General features: G+C 40.9%; 1 protein-coding gene across 4 annotated transcripts in view; it reads right to left on the bottom strand.

Annotated features, from left to right (window-relative positions):
- The window catches only part of sytl5 (synaptotagmin-like 5), a 38,709-nt gene that overhangs the window by 3,633 nt on the left and 8,926 nt on the right, over window positions 1-26,150 (bottom strand). The window contains exons 3-19 of one of the 4 annotated variants that reach the window (XM_074694648.1): window positions 15,538-15,587; window positions 15,309-15,439; window positions 15,005-15,220; window positions 14,031-14,143; window positions 13,854-13,947; window positions 12,288-12,434; window positions 11,961-12,066; window positions 11,681-11,810; window positions 10,234-10,334; window positions 9,591-9,686; window positions 5,431-5,496; window positions 4,642-4,820; window positions 2,700-2,802; window positions 2,448-2,609; window positions 2,259-2,361; window positions 805-943; window positions 506-714 (exon numbers count right to left, since the gene is read on the bottom strand). In XM_074694648.1, the coding sequence (XP_074550749.1) occupies window positions 506-714; window positions 805-943; window positions 2,259-2,361; window positions 2,448-2,609; window positions 2,700-2,802; window positions 4,642-4,820; window positions 5,431-5,496; window positions 9,591-9,686; window positions 10,234-10,334; window positions 11,681-11,810; window positions 11,961-12,066; window positions 12,288-12,434; window positions 13,854-13,947; window positions 14,031-14,143; window positions 15,005-15,220; window positions 15,309-15,427 (2,083 nt within the window). In that variant the 5' untranslated portion in view covers window positions 15,428-15,439; window positions 15,538-15,587. The remainder of the gene's footprint in view (window positions 1-505; window positions 715-804; window positions 944-2,258; window positions 2,362-2,447; window positions 2,610-2,699; window positions 2,803-4,641; window positions 4,821-5,430; window positions 5,497-9,590; window positions 9,687-10,233; window positions 10,335-11,680; window positions 11,811-11,960; window positions 12,067-12,287; window positions 12,435-13,853; window positions 13,948-14,030; window positions 14,144-15,004; window positions 15,221-15,308; window positions 15,440-15,537; window positions 15,588-26,150) is intronic. The other 3 variants (XM_074694650.1, XM_074694649.1, XM_074694651.1) reach the window with 3 other exon arrangements.

Genomic DNA, 26,150 nt, shown 5'->3' with positions numbered 1-26,150 from the left:
TCATGATGATGATGAATAAAGATATGAAAATGTCACACTCCTCTTTTAAACTCAAAACAGAAACATCTTATTGGTTCTTTGTGTGCAGAAATACTTGAGGCACTTGTCAAGACTTATCTGAAAAAGAAAAATAAGGTCTCTCTGTTCTCCTCTCCTGAATCTCACATCATAAGATCTGTTTTCCCCTGACTGCTTCTCAACTTCAGAAGCCAGAGGAAATAAAGAACCCCAACTCTGCAGCTACAGATCTTTGGCTTCATCATGAGGGAGACCTTACTTACCATTCAAGGCTTTCATTGAGTTTGTAGATCTTTCTTTCCTAAGTACTTAAAGCCATTTTTCTTTGAACTCCAACAAAAGCTCATTTTTATTCACAAGGCATTAATTCCTGAAGGAACGCAGCAGAAGCCTGCGCAATATTTAACACTTTTCATCCCTGTGGAGAACCATGTAACTTTTTAACCACTGCATTTAAAGTTCGGAGCTAAATTTAGAGCACACACACCTGATCCGGCTCCCAGCCTCACTCCTCCTAAGAAGATATTGCTGGCCAGAGCTTCTTTGTCCCACACGGTGAGCTCCAGGCAGATGTTGTTGAGGTCTTCAGGCTGCAGGCCGCAGTAGGTGAAGGTGTGGTTCCACTGAGGGTTCACCGTGCGGCGCTCCACGGCTGTCTTGTGCTTGGTTGACTTGTTGTTGTCAGGGAGGAGGTACCTGAGGAGGGGTAAACCTTTACTTTAAAGCCACTTACAGGTGAACTCTTTCCCTAATTCAAACCCCTTTTCAAACCTTAAATCTTCTCACCCTTTCACAAAAGGATCTGAAGTGCCTCCAGACTTGACAGCAGTTAGGTTTTTTGCTCCTTTGACGAGCAGCTCAACCATGCCCCCTTCAGGCAGAGTGAAACCAGACGTCTTCTTGCTCTTCAGGAACCCTTTCTTCACTGTGGGGGGAGGACAGCAGACACAGAACAAACAATCCTTAATTCAAAAGTTCAGGTTTATTTATGTAGCTTCTTAGAAACAAAACACGCTTGTAGGTAAAGGCTGTAAAACTTGAGGACAACAAAGGTAAACACTCATAAACAGACATCTTGTGTTTACGTAGGTAAGGACACACTGAATAAAGTGGAAGTATTCTCTGTTTTGAAGCATTTTCACCTTCTTTAACTCTTTCATTAAAAAAATCTGAAAGTCTTTACAGAAAATACTTCAGTTCAAACCAAAGAGAGCAGCTGATTTGATCCTTTTTACTCCATGAAGCCATGAAGTCAAGTTTTTCTTCACATATTTATGTACAACATGTCATCTTTTGTGGGTTCATGTTATAAATTTTTTAGGTTTTAAGCTCCAAAGAGTTTTTACTTAAAGTTCTAAGGGCATTATCCCCTTTTTTGTCTCATAAATGATCAAATTATTTTATGTGCCAAAGTGGTTTTTACCTTCATTAAAGCATGTCTTGCATGATAAAAAAATAAAATTTCAACTTCTAAAGGAATCCTATGAAAAAATTGTAACATTTTATCTTCTTTTTTTTCTTTTATTTAAAATGTCAAAACAACTTAGGTTTATTTTTAGATTCTGAAGGGAAATGATGCATCTGTAGCCAGTGCTGTGCAAAATAATTGAACTGTTTTAGACCACTGAGGATCAGAAGCTCACAAAGATCCCGTCTCCGTGAGTGCAGGATTCAGACATTATGGTCTGTTTGACCCAGACAGAGAAGCAATATTGTACAGTGATAAAAAACTGGGAGTAAAACTAGGTCATTCAAGCATAAACAACCTTTTTTCTTTATATTGTAGGTCAAATTTGTGAGGTTGTTATTTTTTATTTCCGATGAAACACAGAGTTGGGGTAAAGTTACATCAAACTGTGTTAACAAGCAGCTTTCTGCTGCTGGGTCAGTCATTAGAACAAACTCACGCTGTGCAGACAAACATTCATCAAACCAACCAAAGTTTATGAGGAAAAAAAAATGTTCCTAAAGTTTCATAGAAACCCCAAAATGTTGTGCTAACTTTTGAGGAAATAATAAGATCCACAAGGAATCCACAATGTTTAAACTCGGTGGTGCAGAAAGGAAAATATTTGCACTTAGTGTGGACGGCGTTAAGACAAAATAAAAAGTAGAGACAAGCTTTTAAATAATAAACTGAATCCCATAGAGTTTGTTATCTCAGCTGTAGATTCTATTTATATCCTGATAGTTTCAAATAATAAAGCTTCTCCATGGTAACCAGTGCAACAGTTGGATACCTGGTACGTCTTCCAGTGGCATGACGTTCTTCGTTCCTGGTATGTACTTCAACACAACCGTCAGTTCCCCTTTGTACGGCATCGTGGAGTCCATGCTGCTCACCTACACACACACATTCACACCCTGCTCAAGCACTGTTCATGTTTTATGTCAGATACATGCAACAACACGCTCTTCCTGCATCCTACCTTGGGCTGCAGAGCGTACCACTCCTCTATCTGCGTGTCAAACTCCCAGGAGTCGAAGGTCAGCTCCACCTCTCCCAGGAAGCTGTTTTGTCCGAAGCGGTCGTTGTGCCACACAGAAACCTGCAGGGTCCTGGTCTCTAGCTGCGAGTGGCTGATCACGTACTGCACAACACAGAGAAAACACAAGGTTAGAGAAGTCGGCCATCACCTGACTGATGCAAGTTTGTACTTTCACTTTCTCCAGCCACTGACCCTCAGATTCTCGTTGAAGACCGGGTTAATGGTGTTTGCCTTAACGCTCGTCTTCCTCTTGCTCTGACGCGATACGTCAGGCAGCAGGTAAGTCTTCACATACCTGAGATAGGAGACACAGAAACAACACTTAAACTAAAGGTATCACTTCCCCTTCAATGACACTGGGACTACTAATCTTATTTTAGAGCGTGGATTACAATCAGGCATATATCATGAAGGAAAACTTTTTCAAAATCACTAAGAAAGTCCTCACAGCCCCTTTAATGAAAACGTGCATGACATCAGCTCTGCAGCAGGTCAGTACTTCCCCTTCATGCTCCTCTATCTCACCTAATGTCCCACCAACAACTACTGCGAACATTAAAGAAAGACTGACGACTTTACCGAAATTATAAATCAAATTTAATACCTATCGATTCCATCAGGCTGGAGACAATGAAATATAATTTTATTATATATTGTTTAAATGTAATTACACTTGTTTTATCTTTTGTATGGTATAATTGTTTTACATCTTCCTGCCCAGGGACCACAGGTGAAAATTAGCTCTGCAGCTAACTCTGGCTTAACAGCTTACTTGTTTTGCACGGTCCCTGTCAGAGAAACTAATTAAATAAATAAAGATAAATAAATTGTATGACTGATGAATGCCCTGTAAAAAGTATAGTTTTAAAGTTTCCAGAGATAAAAACACACGTTTATAGCTGTTTTAAGCTGTTGAACACAAATATCTACATCAGGGGTGGCAACAAGTCGAAGACCAAGAGCCACAAAAACTACCTTGGTACCACAACGAGCCACACCACACACGCATTTCCTCTCACACAGAAACGAAAGGACATAAAATAAAAGTAAATACATTTCCAATTTTCAAAGCGGCATTTAATTGTGTTTGTAAATGTGTTTAAATTTGTACTTGGAGCTGTGACAAAGACAAGTTTCTGTTTTTACTGCAGAAGACATAAAGTCCCATCTATCTAGATAGCTATGAGCACATTAGCGATGCAGAGAAAAGAAACTGAAACTTAAGTATCAATCCCATCACCCAAGTATTGATCAATACTGATCACAACGTTGGCATCATTATATCAGTATTTTAGATTGATTGGCACACCACTACTCATATCAATATATACAATGTGTATTTTTTATGAATGGATCAAAGAGCCACATGTGGCTTGTGAGCGGGTTGGCCACCCCTGATCTACATTTTTTGGGAAATAAGTCGCTTGTTTTTTGTCTTGATTGGCAACCTTAAATCATAAATTATGACAGATTTCTGTTAGTGCTGCATGTTGGTTCCAAATATCAGTCATCAAAATTACAAATAGGTAATAATTGGCATCAAAAACTATATTGGTTGACGCCTAGTGTCAGTTATTACTCAAGTCCTGATGTCATCCAGCAATTAAATTTTTGTGCCTCTTTATCTTAATAGAATTGGGATACATAAAAAACAACATACTTATAAAAGAAGAGGACTGAAATGTTTGATTGTTACGTTAACACTGTAAATCCTCCATTACAAAACTCCATTCAGCGACGTGTGATACAACCCAAGTTCCAGACAAGTTTAATGTCATTACAGGACCTTTGAGCCCTGATTGTTTTTGTTCTAGTATGAAACAATACCTGATTAATACGGCTGTAAGCTCTTGCTGAAAAACAGGATGGTGCAATAAGCACCAAATTCTCTGAGTATCAAGCTCACAGTGACGTCACTGTTTCTGCACATTTCCCACCACTCACTCCTGGAAGTATCAGCTTTGAAAGCCAAGATTGGAGATTACGTTTCATTTTTTCACGAGTTTGGAAGTGGTTTCACTGGACTTGCTGTTTTTGAGCTAAGCTGGGCTTTAAATCTCGAGGAATGAACCACTTGGAGAAGAATTATCGGGCAGAAATAAACAGAGCATTCAAACATTGCGTGTCCTCTTACGCGTCTGTGCGCTGCTTCTTATCATCCCCCGTTGCCAGGTTGTGACACTCCTTCACCAACACGTTGAGCGCCCCGGTCTTGTAGCTGTAGCTGATGTTCAGCAGGATCTCACCGCTCACCCTGGCATTGCCATAGTCACCGGATTCACTGTACATGCTCATCATGCTGCTTATGCTACTCTGTAAGGCACAGACACAGGAGACGGAGAGATAATGAGAGGGGAAGAAGGTCAGAGCAGGAGATGAAGAGGTACGGATGGGAGATGAGAGCATTATATGAGGTATGAAATGTGACAATGAGGAGGACGGGAGTGAGGAAAACAAGCAGTAGACATATCAGAGGAGTTGTGATGAAACGAGTGGAAATAAAACAGCCCGAGTAAAACCTGTGGCAGCTTGAAGACTTTACTCCTTATACTCTACTTCATCTCAAGAATTACTCCCTTTAACCACAGCAGGTCGTTCTTAATGTATTAAAAATATCTCTGCCAGCAGGTGAACTTTATGTTGTAGCTCTAGGGAGTATAAAACCTACTGTTATGATAAGATAAAGCTGCACAGTGAGCTCCTTCTACCAGAAAGTCCACCTCATTTGTCCCCTGCAGGGAGCCAGTGAGATAAATGGTTGGCTTCATGTGAGGAGGACGGATCATGTGCAGATATTTAAAGATAAATCATACATTATTCAGTGTTGGGTGTGATATTTGTGCTGCTACCAGTCTGTAATGAAGCAATGGGTATGGACACATGCATCGATGAAGACAGAGAGAAAGGGAGAGAAGAGGCTTACAGTCTCAGCATCCGAGTCAGGGACATTAAGGTGTCCCCACCTTCTGTCTGAGCCGGGAGTGGAAGACTAGAGGCCGATTCATTTCACAGATAAACAAGAGAAGAAAGGAGAGAAGATAGAGACAGAGAAATCTGAGCTCTTTGATGTGTTAGTGATAGAGGCAGACCCAGAGCACAGACCCCCCAGGCCCCAGAGGAGGGGCTGGAACAGAGCCCCTCCACAGAGCCGCAGCACAGCCAGAAAGCACATTACACACAGTTACCATGGAGATCAACAGATGAAACCACAGAGATTACAACTCATCTGGAATCAGGGAAACCAACTTTAGCACATATACACAAACACAAACACACTATACATACACATCAAAGCGGCAATCAGAGGTAAAAGTGCCCCTTCATAGTCCACAGCCATTAAATCATCCTTTAAAGAGGGGGTATTGTGCTTTCTCCTATTCTAAACATGGATCTAGAGCAGGGGTGATGGAGAGCTGACCAAAATGGCTTAACTTAAGCCAAAAAGTCACTAAAGTCTCCCTGTTCATCACTGTGCTGACTCTGATGGGATCGTGACTTCCTGTAAACAGACACTTTACAATGACACCTGGTTCATATTGGTGGAGTGTGACTGAGGGATGCACCAATCCAACTTTTTTGGTACCGATACCGATACCAATACCGATACCTGGGCTTTGGGTATCGACTGATACCGATTAGATACCAGTGTTAGATAATAACCTGCATGCCCTACTTTGGGGAAAAGTCTGGTAATGTTTTGAGTAAATCACAAAAATTGAGTACATGGAATTACTGAAGTTAATATTTATTTAAACTATGAAATATTTAAGCGTTTTCCATAAAAACTGTAAATCCTGTGGATTGATGATGCAGAAAAAACAAAGAAAGTGCATTAGAGGTAACATTACCTATCAGATAACAAAGAGTGCCAGTAAAAAAGTCCCCTTTCTACCGATACCGACCTAGCTTTGAGGGGGACCCATACTCTGATACCCGATACCAGGATCATTATCAGTCAGTGGCGATTGCTCTAAGACTGCAAGGGAAGCTCAGCTTCCCCTAAAATGTCCCCAAAAAAGTGTTGATATGTTCTGCTGTGTGTACATTTCATTGACAAAATATTCGCTAGAATTCCTTCACCTTTCATTCAGAATCAGCTCCTATCACAGGTAACTGGCTCCACCTCCTTCTCATTCATCCCCGCAGCGTCTCAGTGCTTTAACACAGTCGGACGCTGGGCGTCTTCTGACTTCAGCTGGGAAACATAGAGTGGGTTGATCCACTGTGGAAACTGGACGGTCATTGGATAAACGCTGGGCTTTGTCCCACCCATGGGACGCTAAGGGTCTCTGGGGGTCTATGAGGCAGTGGGCTGGCCTGGACGCCGGGCTTCTGTATGATGATTGGATGATCTGTCTGAGGCCGAATCCCTTTTTGATTGACAGTGAAACGAGCCAGTCAGCAATCTTTAAGTATAACCCTCCACCGGAGCATCTTCTGTAGAGTGGAGCTTCTCCTGTTTAAAGTGGCTCAAGTCTTACACCCACAACACAATGGGCAAAGGCCGTTTAAGCAGTTTAGCTCCACTGGCCATTGAGAGAACACTGGTAAAATCCCTGAAAAAAACACCTGGTTGGTACAACAGGGTCACAGATCATTTTCTTGAAAAGGAATGGAGGGTGGAATTTACGTTTAAAAAAATAAATTTTTGATGTAGGCCAGAAAAAAAAATGAGCTTCCCTTCCTTGACTGACCAGCAGCCGCCACTGGTATCGGTGCATCCCATGTGTGACTGAGGGCCGCACTGGGCAACTGGGGAACAGCGCTGCAGGGTCAGAGCAATCATGCTTGAGTACAGAACGGTAAGGATGGCCAGTGTGACTGTGCCCCTTAAAAAACAGATGCTAAAACAAGGGTTATCGAACACACCAGTGAGAGAAAACAGGGATAGTCCAAAGTCTTTAAAAAAAGTACAATACATCCTCTTTAAATTGACTGTATTTAACAAAATATGGTCATTGTGCTTTAATAAAAAAGACTTGACACTTGGGAGTAAGACTACCTTCTTAATGTCTTGAGGACTATCTAGCTTAGGTAAAACATAAAGTGAGAGAAGTAGAGTACTTTTCTTATTCTGTTCCTTCAGTTTAAACCAGTTGTGCCTTATTCTGCCCTTCAAAGACTAAATTAGAGTTCAGGTAACAAAAAAATCACTGCTGTATAACACAGAGCTGCTCAGATGCTCTGACGTCCTCCACGGCAATGTGGATTTTGAATAGACACCTCTCCCTGAAAATTATCACCTCCAGATGATTTATTCCAGGACTGAATTGATTCAATAAATATAGATCTTCTCTTCAACTTTGATAAATCTCACCGTGAAATAAATTACACTACTGAATAATAGAACACACATTACAAAGCTCTCCAAGAAGTGGAGAGGGAGGAGAATATGTAAGATTCAGCTCTCATCATTCTGTCTCCGATCTCCTCCCTCCACTTTTCTCCTCACAGCAAACCTCAGCTCAGTCATAGCTGTTAGACATTTATAAGAGGATCTGATAAATGTCAGACAGGCAGGGCGTCTGGCTTACCTATGCGGTTCTCAATTACACACAGAAACACACCGGAACAACACCGAACACAGTATGAGTCAGGAAACAAGCCAATTACACAACCGTGGGTCAATAACTGGATTGTGTGCCAGATGAGACTCCATGTACGCGGTGAACTCTATCATTACCATACATACACACTGTGTTTTCTACCAAGGGGATGATGCTTTCTGCTGTGTTTTGCTGCAATTCCTGCCTCTGCAATGAAAAAATATGTTTTTGAACAACTTGTGGTGATGAGGAAAATAACAGACTGCAAATGCATCAATTAAGCATTTTGCTTTTTGTGAAAGAGATGTTGCTGCGGCAGGAAGGTGATTTTAATCATGCTTTGAAGAATTTCACCATTATGTGGGAAGGGTTTTCTATGAAAGCAACAAATTAAATCCAATCATGTGTTGCGAGGCCAGAAAAATGACAAAAATCTAAAATATTCATCAGCAACCGGTTAAAAAATTATTTAAAGCTGTACCGGGGATGTAAAGTACAGAAGTGTATTGCATTCACTTGAAGAAAAAAAACAACTCAGGTTTTTCAGAGTAATTTATTCTCCGGTTTGTTTTTTGTGGTAATTAATTTTTGTTTTTCTGATTAATATTTTTTTGTTGGTTTGTTTTTTGTTATAATCATTTCCGTTTTTATGAGTATTTTTTTTTCTGTTTTCAGATTACTTTTCTGGTTTTTGGAGTAATTTTTTCCTGAAGTGTCGAGCTACTTCGAAATCCCCCGAGAACCTCCAACCTGCAGACGACTCGAAGTACCTCGACACTTCAGGAAGACATGACTCCTAAAACCAGGAGGAAAAAATTACCACGAAAAACAGCAGGTTGAGGTTCTCGTGGGATTTCTAAGTATCTCGATACTTCAGGAAAAAATTACTCTGAAAAACAGGAAAAAAGTACTCATAAAAACAGAAAAAAATTACTCATAAAAACAGAAATAATTATAACAAAAAAACAAACCAATAAAAAAAAATATTAATCAGAAAAACAAAATTAATTACCACAAAAAAACAAACCGAAGAATAAATTACTCAGAATTTTTTTTTTTCAAGTGAATGCAAAACGCTTCCGTAGTAGAGTGTATCCTGCTCCTTTAAAAAGCTTCATGAGGTTACTTTTGTTCTGAATTTGAGTTTCTAATATGTTTTTACTTATATGGGTGAATTGAATCTACTATTTTCACCGAACACACACAACAAACTACATTTCAAGTTGATCTTTGAAGTCTTTCATTACCATACTTCAAGTCAAGTTAGTTCATGTAAATGCACCGAGCTTCCGAAGCGTGCAGTGGACGCTGCTCCTGACACCAGCTGTCTTCTGCAGTGTTTACTCAGTCAACAATGGAGCACACACACACCTGACTCAAGCATCAGGTGATGATGTACACTATGCGTGTGTGTGTGTGAGTGTGTGTGTGAGTGTGTGTGTGTGTTCATGTTTGTACTGTACGTGAACACACAGGACTTCCCAGAAGCTGTACTTTTACACTGTTATGTTTGTGATAGCGTTAACACGGGTGTTACCATGGACATGGCGATGCTGGGGCGTTGTTTGGAGTTCTTGCCGTGGGCTGACATCAGAGCATCGATGTCTTCCTCCGTATCCTCATCAGTGAAGTCCTGCAGATTTAATCAAAAGAGAAGACGGCATCAGGGGAGCATCTCTGTGTTTGTTTCAACACATGAAATCTGTGGAAGCTGCCAGCTTCTATAAACTGAATCCAAAAGTCGAGGACAGGCTGCCGATGTTTGTTTACTCACTTTCTTATGCACAAAAATCACAAAGTCGTCGGTTTACAGAAAGCATGTAAGCATGAATGGATGACTAAGAAAAATAAACAAATGTGAGAGTTTGAGTGCCGGTTGTAAGCAAACGAACAATGAGTAATCAGAGGGAGAAGCAGATCCTCATTTCCTCCACCTGTTTTCAGCCTACCACCGTTTACATGCTTGTGATGCTCTTTGAAGTGAGCTCTAAAGGGAAATTACTATTCAGCCCCACGCCTGATGCATCAAGCCGAGTTCATCAGCCCACAGATAAACTCAATACCAACATGCACTGCAGTACATGCAGTCATTTAGCAGTAGCACGGGCGAAGCCTCAACGAAGCTGTGTGAGTTTTACAACACAGGGGTACAGGTGAAGGAGGGGTGAGGGACTTCTTACTGTGTCATGGAGCCCGGGGATTGAGTGCCGTCTGTGGCTGAAGGCATCATCACTGAGTTCAGAGCCAGGAGCTGACAGGTCCATCTCTGAGCGGCTGAGATCTGGAGCAAGAAGGAGGAAACGAGGGAGACTGAGCTTTATCCTTCTGTTATCTGCATAATAAAGATTAGAAAATTAACTCTTCATCTAAGTTTAACAAATAATAAAATCAGCCGGAAAGACATCTTTAAATTGAAAGGTGTAATAACCAAATTGAAGAATGCTGAAAAAAACAAGCACATCCAGAGTATTGATGAAATGTTACGCACAAATATTTGTCATTTGATTTTGAATTTTTATGAATTCAATCAAAATTTTTCAGGATGTTCATTAAACTTTATGCAACCCTAGGTCAAGTTTTCTAATACTGTGATTGGTATTTAAAAATATTCCTCTATAGGACCTGAAACATATCACTGGTTTTCATATTGGGGTGAAAAACTGATGCTGAGGGCAGGAATTACCATGGCGACACGAGCTGTCCAATGAGAGACGACGACTTGTCTGTGCTCCAATGAAATTATTATTTTTTTTAATTCAAATTTTGATCATTTAAGATCTACTTTTAATCTAAAAACTACTTTTCCGAGGACAAGCACAGTTCATGTTTTCAGGATTACATGAAGAGTTAAATTTGTTTTACAGTCAGATGATTCGGTTCACATCTGAGCTGAGAAGAACACTTCATAATCAATTTTTTACTCTTGTGCTTTTGGCACACAAAGGCTTAAAAAGACTCTGAAAACAATGAGTTGTTAATTACCCCATTTTCAAGCTGAGAGGCATACTCTAAAACTTCAAAGATCTAACCAGCACAGCTGTTTTTTTCAGCTTCCAGTTTTAACGCAAAGCAAATAATCACCACCATGCACAAGCTTCCTGCAGAATAACACAGGCATTTCTTACCCCAAATGTGCTCCCATACAACTGAATAAGTTAAATAACACAATCAGGAAAGCTGCATTAGTCAGAGACAATAAGCCTATGAATAAAATTATACAAAAAATGTCAGGATCATAAAGATCTGTCCTGAAAATGCAAATAAATATCACTGAAAGTAAATGGTGTAATAAAGTCTGACAAACTGTGCACGAGTCATTACTCAGCAGCTGTCTCTCTGCTAACGACACTAAATGAAGCTGTTTAAAGTTTCGACGGGTCTAGGCAGCTGTTAGTGGGAGAGATAAAAAGGTCTGACACAGAGATTAACAAAGTGGGGGTTATTATTCTTAAAGAGGAAGAGGAGAAACTTAAAGAGACAGAGCAGACAGGAGCAGAGGTAATTTGCGACCTCGAGGTCTGCTCCAAATAAGAGAATTACATGGTAGCTTAATACTTCACAAGCCTGCAGCCTGATCACAGCCTTAAACCTAAAATATCAACAAGACGAGGGATGTTTCAGTGATACCTGATGACACCGAGGCCTTGGACACAGAGATGGTCGGAGCGCCTGAACTCCTCCTCTGGTGTGACGGAGCCTTTTTCTCAGGTGTGCTGTCACTGGAGTGTAAACTGGTTACGCTCTCTGCTCCATCAGGCTGTGAACAAACACACACACACACACACACACACACACACACACACACCCAAGCTGGTCAAACAGCCGTTGAATCATAACATTTTACCTCCAGCATGTTGAGTCTGGCTTTGTGTTTGTGTGCTAACGAGTGTGTGCATGAGTTGCTGACCCTGACCCTCCGGTTGTTGGAAGTTTGGGATTTATCTGCAGTTTGGGATCGCAGGTTGTTGGGGACCGTGGGTAAACCTGAGGACTCCACAGCGACAGTACCACCCCTGAAAACCAGAGACAACCAGCTCAATAAGCATATTTCACTCACCTTCAGTCATGAATTCAAGTGTTGTGTAACTTATGTCTTTTTGTGGATTAATCAAAAATCAAAAGGGATCTTTCATTTAAATTAACTTTTGTACAGTATATGTCATCCAATTAGAAACATTTATAATTGCAATCAGTTTCTATGACTGTTATTGTGAACTCTCATAAAAGACTTCACCTGTTTGAATGAGAAGTCATAGCCGAGCGAACACTCAGTAGACTTTGAGCGTCTCCGTCTGACAGAGATTTGGAACCTGGACTGTCGACTCCGTTCTCTGACTTTAGAGGAGGACGGTTGCCCTTCTTATCCACCTTCAGCCTTCTGCTTAAAAAACACAAGAGCACATTTTCAGGAGGATATTTAATAATTCCTAAATGAGACTTACATTATATCTTGAAGTGATACAGCTTGGTAAGAAATTCACTCAGTGACAAACAAGTCTTAAACATCATTATGTCGCAGTTATATCATTAGTTTTTCCATTCCGCCTGTTTTCCATCTTGTTTGTCTCTAGCTCTGAAAAGGAAATAAGGTCAGATCGCCCCAGTAGCAGCAGCAGAGTGACATGTAATGATCGAATTTTGAGCTAATTTACTTCCGTGTGACTCTCAGAGCCGGAAGTTTGACGAATTTTTAACGTCATACTGCTGCAGATTTAAAAATATGATATAATTTCAGGATTTCCTGGTTTATCATTAACTAAAAAGACATTTAAAGGGGGAAAATGTGGGGGAAAAACAAGAAAAAGAAACATATTTGTGAGATTGTTTATGTGTAATGTATAATTTATCAAAAGATGAAAGTTTATTTGGTTTATGGCAAAATTCAAAGCATCTTAGATGTTATGATCTGATATGCTAACCATTGCTCAAGAGGCTGCAGCTTTACCTTCATGCCTCTTTTTCTCCTTTTTTGTCTTTTTGTTTTTTAGTTATCTTTGTATTTTGAGCTTACCGTTACTTCTTTGTCTCATTTGTTGGCAATTGACACCAAACTGTTTATGTCTGCAGCAGTGTTTTTACTATCTTTTGTACTTGTGTGCGTCCAGGGATCCTACATGTAACCATGGCTGAATTGTTTACACACAAGATCAGCTGTGAGCAGCCTGTTGCATATCGATGCTAATCTGTGCTTGGTTCAATGTTTCTTCCCACAGAGAGTTTGAGACATTTTATCTGTCGTCTTAGATCAGTTTATGAGCCACAGATTCAGATTCTAGTGATGATTTAAAGAGTTTTTCTTTGTCGTGAATGTGTAACCTTCAGTCTTGAAAAATCCTCCTCTGGTTAAAACAATGCTATCTGTCTAACTTTTTTCCAATGATTGATGCTGCCACAATAACTTAAGAGTGTTTTCAGCAGCCACAAATCAGCTTTAGTATGTCTGCCTCTCAGTGTCTGAATCATCTTCAAGAACAAATACGCTGAAGTTAGACGAGGGTTTCCCAGAAAAATCCAAATACTCTTTTGTTGCTTTACCAAATGTATTCTAACAAGATTCACAGCCTGTGATGAATCAATAGAGCAGCCTTTTGTCTGTTGTCGAGCTTCAGCACGATGAAGAAATCTTTCAGAGTGTTCTGAGACGACACCGTGCTCTTTATTTCTGTGTCTCTTTTGGCATCCACTGAGCAGTCACTATGAAATACATAATGTGTGTACGTGTGTGTGTGTGTGTGTGTGTGTGTGTGTGTGTGTGTGTGTGTATGGAAGTGAATCGAGCTGAGTCACATCCTCCACTTACCCTTTCCTAAGGAGTCCAGTCTTGCGGGATTTCGGGGAGTCGAGTCTCTCTGACTCAGACAAAGCCGAAAGGTTCTCCGTCGACTTTTTCACGACTAACAGAAAAAGAAGAGGACTCAAACATTCAGTGTCTGTTGTGGTTTAAAGAACAGTTTCCAGGATGAGTGGCTTGACTTACTGAGCGGGCTGTTCATGATGGTGTGTTTGACCACATCGGTACACGCCATGTCTTGCTCAAAGCGTTTCGACCGCTCCTCCAGGAACCATTCTCCTGTTACCACCTTCAGCTCCCTGCAGCAGCAGCAAACACAACAACAGTGTCCTTTTTATAAAATTAATGACTCACCATGTTTGTAGAATTTCATTGTGTACTTGTTTCTAAATCTTCAACAAATACTTTCATACTGACTAAAGCAACAATTAAAAAAACAATTCAATCTAATTTGAAATCATAAATGATTTGAAGAGCTTTTAGGCGTTGGTGAATATCAATATGTTTTGCAACCTTTTCACTCGTCCAGGTTTCCTCTTTCTCCTGCACTGCTATGTCTGCTTGTATTCTGTTCAGTTTTTTTTCAGCATGATAATTAAAGCTGTGGGTTTAACACGTAGGTGTGAGAGCCCAAAGGTTTCTCAGAGTGAGCTGGAAAGTTGAGAAAAGTTTAGCAACTTGAACAAAAAAAACCCAAACATTTTATGGCCAGATTTTTTAATACAGACAAGCAGAGGAGAGCAGCAGAAAGTACGACATCATCGCATCAGGATCCTTGTTGTTTAGGGCCTCAAACACCAAGGTCTTCCATAGCTCCGCCCTCCAACAGGCCTTCAAAGGGCTGGCCAATCAGAGGTAAGGGGGTTTTGAATTGGGGAGCCTTAAAGTGACAGCTACTAATACAAAGAGCTCAGAGGTTGAAATAAAGGTTTGATTTAACCATGTAAAGATATTCAAAAAGCACAGTTTCCCCTCTTTAAAGAAAGATCTGTGCTATTTTGCTAGCAGGTTTAAAATCAGATAATTTTTCTCAAAGATCACAGTGGTGTAATACCCCAGCTCCTCACAGACAAACAGGCACAGATGTGGTGTAATTGTCTTTCTAATCTAAACCATCTGGTGTCCGCTCCCGTCTTAGTCCCTCCTGGCATCACACTTACGAGATCTTGGCACACACGTTGCATTTCCAGTACCGAGATTGTGGCGCTTTAACTCGGCACTCACTGCAGACCCGCAGCTGACACTCGTCGCAGAGATCTCCTCGGTCAAAAATCAGGCCCAAGTTCTTCAGGCAGCGGGCGCACTGTCGATCCCCGAGGTCCTGAGGCCGACGGGAACCTTTTCGTTTGATCTCCAGCAGCTCGTTCTTCAGCTTCCTGAAGGACAGAAAAAAATAAACATCACAGCGTTGAAATAAAACATAGAGCAGTTGAAAAGTTCAAAAGGTGATGCTGAGGTTCTCACCGTATCCTCTTCTCCTCACGTTTCCTCAGTTTCTCATCTTTCTGCAGCACCTTCAGGATCATCTCTCTTTCATTTTCTAGCAGGAAGGAGAGGTTGAGATCCTCCCCTAGCTGCTCCATTGGTCCCTCTGTCTGAACAGCCGAGCAGAGACATGGATTAAAGAGAGACCTGCTCCTGTTTTAGTGATGCTCTGCTAATGATGTGACTTTTACTTCATTTCTGAACTCACCAGCGTCTCCCCCCCAGTGTCTCCTCCTCCAATCTTCTGCTTTTTTAAACCTGCACAGAGTCAAACAGATACGGGAGACTCATTCAGATGTGCTTTCATTAAAAATCCAGAAGGATTTCCAGTAAATGACGTGAAAGTTCACAGGTCTGGCTGCTGTAAAATCATTAATTAGAGTAAGACAAAGATTTTCAGGGTTACAGGGGGGGAGCACTTGTAATTGGTAGACATTTGACAGCTCCGCAGCAGCCGGACAACCTCCCAATTAGGCTTCAAGTCTGACATTCAGAAAACAACACCCACATTTCTCAACTTCTATTAGCAGAGCTCGATCTTTCCCCTCAGGCTAATTATCCGGACACCTGCATGCCGGAGCACACGGATAGATGGCGTTCATTTGGCAACAGCGGCTGAATTACTAGAAGCGTGTCTTAAAGAGTGGCAACCCAAGAGTGTCGGCCGAATACTCAGTTTGGAAAGTTTTCAGCTTTGCCGCTAAAAACCCCCAAATCATGAAATTCATGATAAACATCATCACTGCAGCGTTATCACTGAGAGCACATTAACATGCTCATGTCTGCATTTGGCTGAAACACCAAGGTGTCTGTGGACTCTCATTCTGTCCATTATGTGAAAACTATCTCACTGAAACACACAACGACACAAGGTCAGGAAGAGAAAGGGGCTGAACTACACGAGCTTCAGCTGCCTCCATTATGATAAATGCTCCAAAGAGACTGTAAAGCAGCAGAAATGTCATTCCTGGCCGTGCTATTTAAATGCTAAGTGGCTCTGATATCTCCTGATGCCTCTGTTGCTCAAAGAAATTACGAGATTTGAATGTAATAAATGAGCACATGGACACTGATCGAGTGAGCTTCTGCTGCTGCTGCAAAAAAAAAAAGAAAAAAAAAATCTGATTTGCACAGAAATAGGTTTCCTCTCTGGATAAAAACAATCCCAAAGATCAGACGCAGGAAAGAAATGAAGTTAGGAAATGAAAACTGAACGGAGTGGAGGGATCTGCATAAAGCCACACCAGCCTCCTTCAGTCTTTATTCATCACCGTCTCTTTCATCCTCACCCTTTCTTCTCCCCCCTCATCCCTTCACTTTACATGAATTAGCGCTGATGAACAGGCGACATCATCTCAGATTTATGTGCAGCATGAGATGCATGCATGGGCGTGGGGTGTGAAGCTGAGCTGCAGCTGCATGGATGTAAAGCTGTAAGGTTGGGTTAAATGGAGTAACTGATGATGTTTCACATATTTCTGTGCATTTAACAGACTCTGAGTCGCATGACGTCAGTTTAAATATTATTTATTTCACCTGGAATCCTCCCACCATCACACCTGTAAATAAATGAGCAGCATCCAGCAGTCAAACCTGCACTGACTCATCATATCATCCTTAATCCTACTTTTAAAATCCTACAAACTAATAAAATAATCTAGTTGTAGCCGACCTTGAAGCTCAATCCAGGCCGAAGAAAAACCATTAAAAGCCTTTTTTTCTTTTCAATAGGGAGCGAGTCAGAGGAACGACAATGCATGAATGGACCGGAGGTTGCAGCTACTTCAGCTCCAGGAGTCAACAAAGAGCATGAATAAGGCAGCAGATTGTGTAGTATGGTGAAGTGTAGTTGTACTGATTCTTCTTCTGTTATGTAAGAGAGACAAACCAGAGGTCCTAAAGCAGAGACAGAGATCACAAAGTCTGACACTTTCAGGAGAGCCAAGGTATTAAACATATAAAAATCTTTCTCATAGACTACAGATATGATGATAAAAACCTGTTTAATCCTAAATTTCTCAAATTTCTTTAGTTGTTACATCTGCCAAGGAGGCTGTGTTTTTGGGAGTTTGACTGTTTGTTTTTTTGACTGTGAACAACATGACTCAAGAAGTAACAAACAGATCCTGGTGAAATTTTCAGGAAATGTTCAAAATGGGATAAGGAAGAAGTGATTCAATTTTGGAGGTGATCCAGATCACTGTCTGGATCCAGGATTCTTTTAAAGCATTCTTTAAAGATAGGGCTGTTTTCACCATATGTGTATATAACTCCACCATGAGTGGTTGGATTGCTTTGCAAAACGATACAAGACAAGGTCACCAAAATTTCTGACAGATGTAAAAGTACGATCCAGATCCTGGCAATATTCTGGATACTAAGATCTGGAATATGAAATATGTACTGGGTCATCATAATTTTCAACACTATCAGGCAACAAATTATCGTAAAAACCTGCAACTAACACCAAATTGTAGCAGACAGTCTGTTGAAAGGGAGTATAACATTAAAGTAGGACTAAAGTGTTGGTGACAATCACAATATCCTTGGCAGAGGTCTGCCCTATCTTAGTGCTTTTCTACTTACTATTGTTATTATTTTATTGGATTTTCACATTCTGTCATTTTAAAACTTAAGTTTGCTACCCAAAGTCAAACCAAAGCTTCACGAGCTTTCCAAAGTTAAATTAAAAGGAGGAAACTATTGTTGCCAGTGGGATTAAATGGGTTAAATACTGATTTTCTTCAAGATAACAAACCAAATATCCAAATTACAACACCTTGATTATTAAACATGAAGATCTGACATTCATCCTTTTGGTATATCATCTTAGTCGTCTTGAGAACATCCCTCCATCTCCTCCTGTTAAAGCCAAAATGTGAGTAATCACCCAAGTGATCAATACCTTTGTTATCCAGACATCCAACCATCCTATTTAAACCATATCATAACAATTTCAGACTCAATACACCACATCGCCATACACACATGATAAATTCTCTGTCAACTACGTAAACAAGTGAAAATAATATTTATCTAAGTCTCCGTCATGTTAAAGTCCGTCTCTGAGCACAACACGTCTGCTGAGTTTTGACTGTGAGCTGCAGCAGCCGGGCGTGGTGTCCTCACACAGCCCTCCCTGAACACACACGGTACACATTCCCACTGCCGCCTGCTCTGTCCTGAGCAAACACAGAGAGGAGACAGTTAAACTTTGGCTTCTGAACAAAGGAAGTGCTCTCACTTCTCAGCCCTGATCTGTCACTGGAGCTACAGGGACAGCTCAGTGACTCATGGCTGTCTAAACACGGAGACGGTTTTCATCTGTGCCACCATTCAACATTCATGTCGTTCAAACTGATAGAGAAGCATCCACCCCTGAGTCTGTATCCTCTAACACTGTGCTGTGTTTTTTTTTTTTTTTTTTTTTAACTCTGTGGCATTTTCCATCCAGTGGACCTGGTGTTGTCTGCAGGTGGTTTAGCTTATAGACTGCTCGATCAATCTGCCAATTAAAGACTGCAGGTGGGCCGGAAGCAGCGGGGATAAAGTAGACATGGATGAGGAACGATCCTGGGATAAACATTACATACAGTCACAGGAATACAGATCATGATAAAGTTTCACAACAGAAACTTTGGAGAAAATATTCAAAGTATCTCAGATTCAGCTGTCACATAACTTAGTAACACCCAAAAGACCACAACGTCCTTACAGTTAACAAATCCCCTCATTGTTCACAAATCCCTTTTGAACATAACAATGAATTAACCCTGGCTTTTGTCATAATGAAGCTTTTTCCTGTAACTGGGCTGAACTGTTGTCTGGAAACCACATCACTGAAGCACAAGCTGACGCAGGAGCACTAAAAGTTAAATTCAAATAAACCTCTAACACAGCAGCTTTTATAGGCATCATTCTAAAATAACACAATAACATCCAATTACCCAGGATTAAGACTTTAAAACGCAGCTCTGTAAACACGCTGATAGCTTTTAAGAGCAGAGGAGTTTATGTGCTCTACTTGTTGGCATCTCAGCAACTCATTTTCAGGTTTTGTTGACTCTGTGGTTAAAAAAACAAATTTCTTCCCTTCTCAAGAACTCATGCATGAATTATAATGAAGCTTAAATATAGCACATGGTGAAAAAAAAGTCTGTCTCAGTCAGAGCTTTGAAGGGATGAGCTCCAAGCTGCGAACCTTGTGGCTGTCTTATTGGGCATTTAGTAGAAGATTTACTTTGTCACAATATATGAGTTTTGAGCTTAGATACAACACTGCTAAAATCAAACATTATCTGTTTCTGATTTGATACAACAGCAACCAAAGGTTAACTTCTGTGCAACAGTTTGACAAGCTTTCAAAATCAAAGGCCCACTAAGTATCTTTTTCCCTTAAAGACGAGGAATCATGCTTTCTCATATTGTAAATAATGATATAAACTAAAGATCTTATCTATAAGGATCTCGTTGCTAGGCGCTGCCCTGTTGTGGCTGCCTGTTATAGTATCTCTCTATGTTCCTTTTCTGTTTCTTGTGATTTTTTCATCTCTTTTTTGTCATTTCTGTATTTGGAGTGGATCATTTCTTTGTGTGGCTCATTTGTTGGTCACAGACACCAAACTGGTTTTGTCTTTAGTTACATTTTTGCTGTTTTTACTCCTGTGTTTGTCTGGAGACCCTACATGTAACCATGGCTGCATTGTTTACATGTGAAATCAGCTGTTAGCAGCCTGTAGCATGTCGATGCTAACTGGTGCAAGGCCTGATGTTTTCCCACAAGGTGAGGAGAAGGAGGTGAGGATGACGTGCTGGTTCTCAGGTGTGAACTAAGAAGTGGCGACATGGACCTGTCCTTCCATCCATCGTTTTTCGGAACGTAAGATCTATCGCCAATAAGATGGACAAGCTAGCTGTGCTAACCCAGCAACAGAGGGGATACCAGAAGGCAGAGTAGCATCATGCTATTCACAGACATGGCGAACAGAGCTAACACCGGACACCAACGGCACATTGTAAGAGCTTCACCTGCTGTGAGCAGACAGGATCCAGGAGACAGAGACTGAACAGACTGCTGAAGAAGCTCAGTCCTGGACCCTGTGGAGGTGGAGGCTGGCTGACTGGACAATGATGGACAAGCTGTCATCATCTATTTTCTTATGGACCTTTTTACACTTTCTTTACACTTTCTTACTTTTGTTTTCTTGATTGCTGCTGTGACTCCTCCTGAATTTCCCCTCAGGGATAAATAAAGTATTTTCTATTCTATTCTATCAAATAAAAATGCTGGATGTTCATATGAAACATTTATGTTGTAGAAACCCCTGAATCTGTCTAAAAACTCTTCAAAATGCTCTGCTCTTAAAATAACACAAGGTCTTCACAACACTGATGTGTTGGGGTAGGACAGGGAAAAATGATCTCAACTGGTTCATTACAAGTTGGAGGGGCAGGCCCCATCCATAGCTCCACCCCCAACAGGCCTTGTGAGGGCTGACCAATCAGAGGGAAGGGGGTTTGTGGAGTGGGAAGCCTTAAAGAGACAGTAGGTGAAACGACAAGTTTCAGAGGCTTAAGTAAGAGTTTTATAAAACACTAGTGAGAGAAAAATAAGGATTAATTTAAGCTGTAAATCATTTTAAGATACTACAGGGGCACCAGAGGGACAGAATAAAGCCTTATCAAATTGGTTTTGGTGCATCATAACAAAAAGTATTCCAGTCTAAGACTTTTTATGACTGTAGAGCAGAAAACTTTGTATTATTGAGCTTATTCAACGTACATTATTCTACTTCACGGTAAGGCAGCAAACAAAGTCTTTCATCTCTTATTTTTCTCCCCTGAAGTGACAAAAAAAACACATTCATAAAACACCAGATCCAGCACTGAGAGCATACAAATGAGATTTCTCCCCAGCCTTCACCCTGGACGCCGGCCCCCATCTCTGCTCCCTCCTCACTCCTGAACCTCAGAGTGAACTTATTTCTGCTGAATCTCTGCTTCTATCATCACACACTTTAAAAACAGCAGGATGAGCTGGGTCAGGAGAACACCAGACCACATGTGGGGTGTGATCTGCAGAAATATGGGTCAGCTCGACTCTTGTTCAAACTGAAAATTCATTAGCTTTGACTTTTTCTGCAGCTTTTCATTTCAAAGCACAGATCTTTGACCCCAGCTCGTTTTTATTTGCTAATTGATCCTCCGTCAGCATATTTCCACCTCCTGGGAGGCCGATGTTTGTCCATATAATTTCCCCTGACGCAACGTTTTCTAGCATGTGCACCGACACACAACGTTAACAGATGTAGCTACAGTGTGATGAGCAGCAGCTCATTAATAAATGATAAAAAAGCCTCTTCCGTGTAACAGACAGCTCCAGCAGCGTGTTAACCCTTCGTTCTGTCTGGGTGGTGTCTTTCCTACACCTCTCTGCTCATTTCGATGTTTTAGCCTCTCCTCCGCGCTCTGTGGCCGTTGGCGGGATGCTCTGCGCTCTCCTCCTGAATCATTGATGTGACAGTGAAGGCAGAGAAAGTAATAATGATGGGCAGAGAGCGTCTCTGGTGACCATTAAACTGCAGGTCACTCCAACCCAGACAGAGACCTCCTTCAGCGAGCAGCAGACAGTCAATACAGGGTTTTTTGAGTCCACACACACTTCCTCTCGGAGAGGAAACCGAGGTCAATAATGACACACTTCTCTTCTGCTTACTACAGCACCATGTCTGCTCTTCAGGGAATATAACACACTCTGATGACGGTTTCCCTCCTGTTTTACAGGGGTTTTTCAACAAATACTCTTTTGTTTCTTCATGTTTGAATTCATGGAAAACTGAAGCGTAATGAGCTTATCAAGAAGTTCTGCCCGTGCCAAACCCAGATGTACCTTCCTTCACTCCCCTCGTTGCACAACTGTAGTCTAAACCCTTTTTATTCTCCACAGTAAACACCCATTAAACCTTTAATAATGTGCTATTTTGCAGATTACAGTAGAGTCCATGACACAAGCAGTATTTGCAGAGTTTACATAAACTACAGAGCCCGGTTGTTAAAGGAATTACTGAGTCCTCAAAAAGATTGATAATATTGTGAAGTCCTTCCTTTTTGGACTGAGAGCAAAAGTGACGCTATCGTGCAGCTAACTTACAACATCATCACACAGTACAGATCCATCTCTGGTTACACATTTTGCATGAAATGCAAGAGACAGTGTGGTTCAGGGGTAGCAAATCATTTTCATGTCTTCTGGGGATGCCCTAAACTGAATTTGTATTGGGAGGAAATCCATAAAATACTTGAAAAATTATTTAACACTGAGATACTGCTGAATTTGAAAGTCTTTATCTAGGTAATATTGTTTCCATAATAGAGAGGAGTGAAATAAAAGTTATAGTGTGCCCTCCTGGCAGCTAGCAAAAAGTCCATTACTCAAAAATGGCTCAGTCCTCTACCACCTACAAGTCATGAATGGTTTGAAATAATCTTAGAAATCTTTAAAATGGAGATGTTGACCTACAATCTGAGGATTCAAAAAGACAAATTTCATCTCATCTGGATTAAGTGAATTGAATTTGTTACCTCATTAAGAGCGGACTTTATCTGACCCCACTATCCGTGATTCTTCAACCTCTTTAGAGACTCAATGTAAATGTAAACTCCCTTTGTTAATTTGTACATAGTTACTCATTTACTTCAGTGATGTAAATTATGTGGATGTTATATGGATATTTACACACATTTAAAATGTAAACAGCAGCAATAAATATGTACAATGTTATATTTGAAAAGCAACAAGAGAAGATGCACAAAATTCTGCAAATGTGTAAATATATAAAAGGACTTTGTATAGGAAATGCTTATTTATATATTAAAGGTCATATATTATGCTCCTTTTCTGCAGTTTAATATGGGTCATTGGCCATCATGTCTTCATAAAATGGTAGTAACATGTTTTGGTCCAAAAAGCCAATAAATCAAGCACAGCAGCATGGTTTCCAGGCTCTCATAGCCCCTCTGTTCAGAACGCTCTGATTTAGTGGGCGTGACCTTCATATGTAAATCAGGTCAGACTTGCTCCTGATTGGTCAAAAAAGGGAACCACTGACATCGGCAAATCCCCAAAATCCAAACAGCTCGTTTTAGGTCAGGATTTTACATTCACCATCACTACTAAGTACAGGTTTTGTCATTAAATATCACATTTTGTGGGCTGGGAGGAAAGCCAAAGACCCACAAATTTCACTAAAAGACTTAAAGTGATTTTTGCACAATATGGGACCTTTAATGAAAATGTCTTTTTCAACAAAAAATATAGAATTATGAAAAAAAAGAATTGCAGAATCTGTGAGTGCAATCTGTGAGAGCTGATTGTTTTCCTGCAGGACAACAATCTGTGTCCAGAGTAGAAGTGGAGAAACAAACCCACCCACGACCAATCAACTTAAACTAATGTCAGTAAACAGATTTCTGCAGACAAGCTGTCACCTTCGTCTTCTGTATTCTGACCTCCAGCTCCGCTGAGGGCCTCAAAAGTGACTCTTCACTCCCACAAGCTGTACTGCATCCACACTTCTCCGCTTAGAAACTTTTACAAACGTATCTGATACATGATTGTTTTCAGTTTTGAGTCATTTCAGTTAGCTGTTTACACAACTGCTTTCAAGACTTCACCGTGGGTATCTTTCCTTCCTTTCCTTAAAGCCATCTACTCCACCAGAACAGCTGCAGAAATAATGTCAGAAAAACAGCCTCAGACATGTTTCTAACTAGCTCCATGTTTGCAAAATATGGTGCACTACAGGGCAAACAAATCTTCGGTCTTTGCACCACAGAAGTTAATGAACTCATTTAGCATCTTTGCAGATTCTGATAACGCTGCGTCTGAGAGCTGCGGTCTTGTAAAGTGGTTTTCCAGCCCTCCCGCCTTATCTCAACTTGAGGAAATGAAGCAAATCAGATTTATCCAGTATCTCAGCACTGCATCTCCCTGCATGTAATCCACTTCCTGAGCTGGGCTGTGGACCTGTGTTCGCAGCGAGGTAAAATCAATAGGCAGCCGTCGTTTCAGAGAGTTGGGGAAGAAATCTAGCGTGCAGGAGGAGAGCAGAGAGGATTCTGGGAGAGGTTGGAGATGAGTTTAAGGCGCGCTGGAGATGGCAGAGTGAATGCTACATGACATGTTTGCCCGGGTGGAAAGTATCTCTGCCAGTGTGTACTGATTTATTTAAATGCTGACCTCTCTATCTGCCACTCGCTTTTTTTATTTTGCCTTTTCCCTTCATAACAAGCACACACACACACACACACACATTCACACACACACACACATCAAGGCAGATATCTGCAACACTGCAGAGCTCTAATGACCCTCTCTTCCAGCCAGGGAGCCTTCAGACACACTGTCAGTGTCACTGCCAATCAAACCCAGAGCTGTCACCAGACATTCGTGTCGCTCGTCTTCATCCTCTGGAGTCTGCACACTCGGTATCTTTGCAGTGGCACAACATTGAGCTTCGTCAATCAGAATCCAATTTGCAACCTTAATTACTTGGTTGGCTCAAAGGTAATGAAGCAACATTAGACTCCAGGAGGAACAACTCACCCCAGAGAGGCTCTTTGTCTGACTTACATTCTGTCCTTGCACACCAGGCCTTTTCAACAGCTCTGCTGATGTCAAATTTGTGCTGAAATAAAGAAAGGCTCAAGCTGAAAAGAGACTATTTTATTCCTTTTATCTCTAAACCCGCAGTCTTAAATGTTTATGTTTGACAGGGGGTGAGTATTCGCACTGCAGGGACGACTACATAAAAGTAGAGGGTATAAAAAAGGCTGCAATCATGGAGGTGAAGGCGAAGCACCAAAACAACTCAACAGAGGAAACATCACAAGCTGTGACAGTCTCTGCTGAAAAACAGGCGTAGACAGAAAAAGTGACTGATTGTGTGGAGGCTTAAAAACTTAGGGTCCTGTTTGCACACACACGTACACACACACACACACACCTGGCCAGAGAGCTCCTAATGTTAGGCCTTTGCCAAAGTCAGCGGAGTGTGTCAGAGGAGTAGTTGGAAGGTCAGCGAACAGCCGACAGCTTCCATGTGTAGTTTTACTGAAGTGCCAATCACTCTGCAGGGTTTGAAGAAAACTTCAAATTTTCTTTTCTAAAGTTCACACAAATGCTTGCATCAGTTTTTCACAGAGTGCAACAAAGAGACGCAAAGAAAACGTGCGCTTCTTTCTGTACAACAGCAAAGGACTGTATGTCCTGAGCGTAAACAGACGCCTGTGATTCTCATCTTTGAGCACATCTTGTAAAATGAACAACACTTCTCTTTTCTTATTTTTGTCAGGGAAAGGGGCGACCGTTTCCTTCCAAAACACGTCCAAGGAATGATTTTCAGACACTTCTGGGTTGTGAAAAAGTTGCCTTTAGGTAACAATGACATTTTTAACAAACAAAACTAAAAATGAACAAATTGAGGCGAAAAGGCTCCAGAGCTTGTTTTCATTCCTATTTTCATTTCCAATCTGGCTTTTCCTCAAAAACATCTGTCTGTAGAAACAACCAAATTCAAAAAGACGTCAAAAAGTGTATCTGCAAACAGATATCTGAACATCTATTTGAACTTTCTGCTGCATTAAATTCTTAAAGCATCTGTGACTTGAGTTTGAACATTTGAAATGAAGTCTCACTCTGAATCCCTGCTGACGTCAGAGTCTTAAGTCCATCAGCAAAGAAAAGCTCATTTTGTGGCTCACTTCCTGAGCTCTGCAGAAAAACAATCTTGATATTTTCTTCATCTGACCCTCCTCTTTACT

Source organism: Halichoeres trimaculatus, unplaced genomic scaffold, assembly GCF_033239565.1.
Source record: "Halichoeres trimaculatus isolate MK-OKI-2021-1 unplaced genomic scaffold, fHalTri1.1 fHalTri1_scaffold_19, whole genome shotgun sequence".
NCBI classification, from domain to species: Eukaryota; Metazoa; Chordata; class Actinopteri; order Labriformes; family Labridae; genus Halichoeres; species Halichoeres trimaculatus.
This window is presented reverse-complemented; position numbering and strand designations above follow the sequence as displayed.